Consider the following 3448-nt stretch of genomic DNA (forward strand, 5'->3'; position numbering starts at 1 on the left):
GTATGCTTAATTGAATGCTTAATCTGACTCTTATGATCTGTGATGCAGAGTACAGGAGTAGTCTGCCTTATCTTTTGCACCAGTGAAGCATCCCTCAGTACTTTCACCATCCATCCTTACCTTCATATAGTTCACATACATATGAACTACTCACTGTTGTTCTTCAGACTTGAGTGCCTGAGAGAGCATTCGGTAAAGCACCTGACTAGATAATAACAACAACCTCTTTTCATCTTGAAATGTATTAATTAAAAATTGATTATATGAGTAAGAGTTGATTTCCAGTGCTTCTTTCTCCACAAGATAATCTTTGCTCTATTTCTCAGAATTCCTCCTTCCTTTTCTTTCCCTCCCTACCACCCAAGTAGCTGGTCCCTTGTGATTTGTGCACAAAATCTAGCAGAAAGTTCTCTGCTTTATGTTCTGTTTTCCAAATCTTTCTAGCTTGCTGAAAATCTTAACGTTTAAACGCACTTTTCCTTTGCATCGAGTGTTGCTTTACTTACACTTTCACAATTTTAGGTGTATACTGTTTCAATGGCACTGGCTTCTTTTTCTCACATATCAGTGGGGTATAGTGTTTTACTTTGTTCTCTAGCTCTTTCAGAGCACTGCGATACCGTTCCTGAAAATGCAAATCAAATTACAATTTTAAAAGCGTATCAAAGACACCATAATTCACAAACTACTGTAAATTGAATCAACAGTAATGTTCTCCCTGTATGTTCTTTTTCTGGGTAAAATCACTGCTATTCATTAGTGTCATTGCTGACACTGAAATGCTGTAAGCCTTCCCAGGCTGGACTTTTTGAAGTCTATTAAGATGGTATCATGGACAATAAGAAAGGTCTGCAGGTAGTTTCACCTAACAGAGGAAGAAGCAAGACTAAAGCCAGTTAAACTCAGACTCTGCCTTTCAGGGTCATTTTAAGAACGATTGGTCATTTTGTTTATTCTGATGGCAAAAAAATATAAGCCATTCTGCATCGTTTACGTTACAAAATCTTGTTCTCTAAGGATATTTCATGATGCCTCTTTGAGGAGAGGACAATTCTGCTACATTCAGAAGAGACAGATTAAAAATTTGAACCTCATTGCTAGAAAAACCAAACAACTGCCCTGTTTTAAGTAAGGTAGCTGGCCAGGCATATTTATGTTAGTTTTACTTAGACAGTTATACATACTACCTCATCAATTTGGTACGTGTATTTGGTTGTACCAAGGTCTTTCAAATTCATTACAAAAGTGCAAGAGCAATCGGATGACGGGACTACTAGTCTTATAAATTAAGTCACTCATGGAATGTAACATTATTACAAGCTAAGTGCTACTCTCTTCAGCTAGAGGGGCAAGATAAGATACACAGTGAAAAAGTATCTTTTCTAAACATTCTCCTCTCTTCTTTGGTTTTTCTGCAGAAATATCATTATGATTTTTAAAGAGCACAAAAGACAAATGCCTCACCCTTGAAAAAAATCTCACTGATGCTTATACTTGGGTTTTGTTTGTTTTAGCACAGATGAAGATCACATAATTTATTAATAAAACAAACATATCAATTATTTCATTCTTGAGAAACACATACCTGCATTTGTTCAGGATGTGCATTCACTGGCACATGTTGTGTAAGAAGTATTCTGACAGGATGCATTATCTCATGGAACGATGGTAAAGACTCATACAGAGCTGCACATTTTTTAATAAGGTCAAAACACAGGGCTAGACATGATAACCTGTTAATGCACAAAAGAATTTAACAATTTCACTTGCAAAAACTGTAATAGATTTTCAAATAAAATGAATCAAATTAATTAGATTTGGGAGCATTAGCAGTGTCTATTATTAAGACTGCCTGACAGAACCAGTTACAAGGCCGTTTCTAGTTGTTAATTCAGACTAAAAATTTCACTCTCCTACTATAAGCAAATACCCAAGAAATCCATTAGCAACAAATCTTTATGTCAGTGCACAGAGCACAAGCCAGTATTGTGTCTTTGCCACTGATTCTAAAAGTGTTCTGATACTGGCTCTGAAGTTCTAAAACTTTTTTGAAACAGAATTAGTTATTTTGGTTTTGGGTTTCTTTTTGAACTTCATAACAAAATGCTTACTCATTCCTGAAATAAGTTATACCGTAACACATGCACAAGGTGAAAAATGAGGCTGAACATGGTTAATGAACACGCTTAATTGTGGTCTTTCCTAACTTCAGTGTTTTATTACTTAAGTGTCAGTTTCTAACATAGTGTTTGTATGTAAACACAGTTACTTGCTTCTGAAGAGATTGACAGTTCAAAGTAGTGAGCACATCCTCTGTCTCTACATCATCCTCATCAGTTCACAGCTGTACCAAAAAGGAACAGATGGGCTGAGCACTCCAGCTAGTGTTCTGCATAATGTTCTGGCAAAAATTAGCCATTTCATATGCTACAGAGTAGTACCATAAAAATAAAGCAGAACAACTCACTACTCCTATTTTTACTCCTGAAGAGCACTGTCACCGAGATTACCCAAAAGATGGTCTGTTTGGGATTTCTTCTGTTCATATTCCCCCCATACCTGATATGATTCATTTCTGTTCTGCTGGTTTCCTTTAATCTAGTCACAATACTCAATGGCAGATTTTGCTTCTGCCAACTTTCCAGATCCTTCTTATCACACACCAAAAGCAGTTCTGAATTTTTCCCCACAGGTGCAAATGGATGCACTACAGTGTAGCCTAAAAAACAAGAACAATAATCATTAAACAGGATCAATTCTAAGCATTCTTTCTGAAGGAAGAAAAATCAAGAACTTTTAAGGCAGTATGATTAAAAACGTAAAAAAAAAAAACTTTATCAGTATTACATTTTTCTAAAATAATGGGAAACACTGGAGCATGGGTACAATCATAGGTAAGTGCTCTAGCCATGCCACCCAATTCACATTCTAAGCATTCTTTCTGAAGGAAGAAAAATCAAGAACTTTTAAGGCAGTATGATTAAAAACGTAAAAAAAAAAAACTTTATCAGTATTACATTTTTCTAAAATAATGGGAAACACTGGAGCATGGGTACAATCATAGGTAAGTGCTCTAGCCATGCCACCCAATTCACAGAATCTAAAGGCAGGGACTGGGAGAATGAAGTACCATAAGAGAAGACCAGGTTCAAGACCATTTAAGGAACCTAAATGTGCACAAGTCCATGGGACCTGACCAGATGCATCTGAGGGTCTGGAGGGAACTGGCAGATGAAGTTGCTAAGCCACTCTTCATCACATTTGAAAAGTCATGGCAGCCTGGTGAAGTTCCCAGTGACTAGAAAATGAGAAAAATAACCCCCATTTTTAAAAAGGGAAAAAAGGAAGACCCGGGGAACTACAGGCCGGTCAATCTCACCTCTGTGCACAGCAAGATCATGGAGCAGATCCTCCTGGAAACTATGCTAAGGCACATGGAAAACAGAAA

At 36.9% G+C, this 3448-nt stretch overlaps 1 protein-coding gene across 1 annotated transcript in view; it reads right to left on the reverse strand.

Annotated features, from left to right (window-relative positions):
- The window catches only part of NOP14 (NOP14 nucleolar protein), a 25018-nt gene that overhangs the window by 1549 nt on the left and 20021 nt on the right, over positions 1 to 3448 (reverse strand). Inside the window, exons 14-16 of the mRNA XM_009328814.1 lie at positions 2560 to 2719; positions 1586 to 1733; positions 507 to 625 (exon numbers count right to left, since the gene is read on the reverse strand). Of these exons, the coding sequence (XP_009327089.1) occupies positions 507 to 625; positions 1586 to 1733; positions 2560 to 2719 (427 nt within the window). The remainder of the gene's footprint in view (positions 1 to 506; positions 626 to 1585; positions 1734 to 2559; positions 2720 to 3448) is intronic.

Source organism: Pygoscelis adeliae, unplaced genomic scaffold (genome assembly GCF_000699105.1).
Source record: "Pygoscelis adeliae isolate BGI_AS28 unplaced genomic scaffold, ASM69910v1 Scaffold66, whole genome shotgun sequence".
Lineage (NCBI taxonomy): Eukaryota > Metazoa > Chordata > Aves > Sphenisciformes > Spheniscidae > Pygoscelis > Pygoscelis adeliae.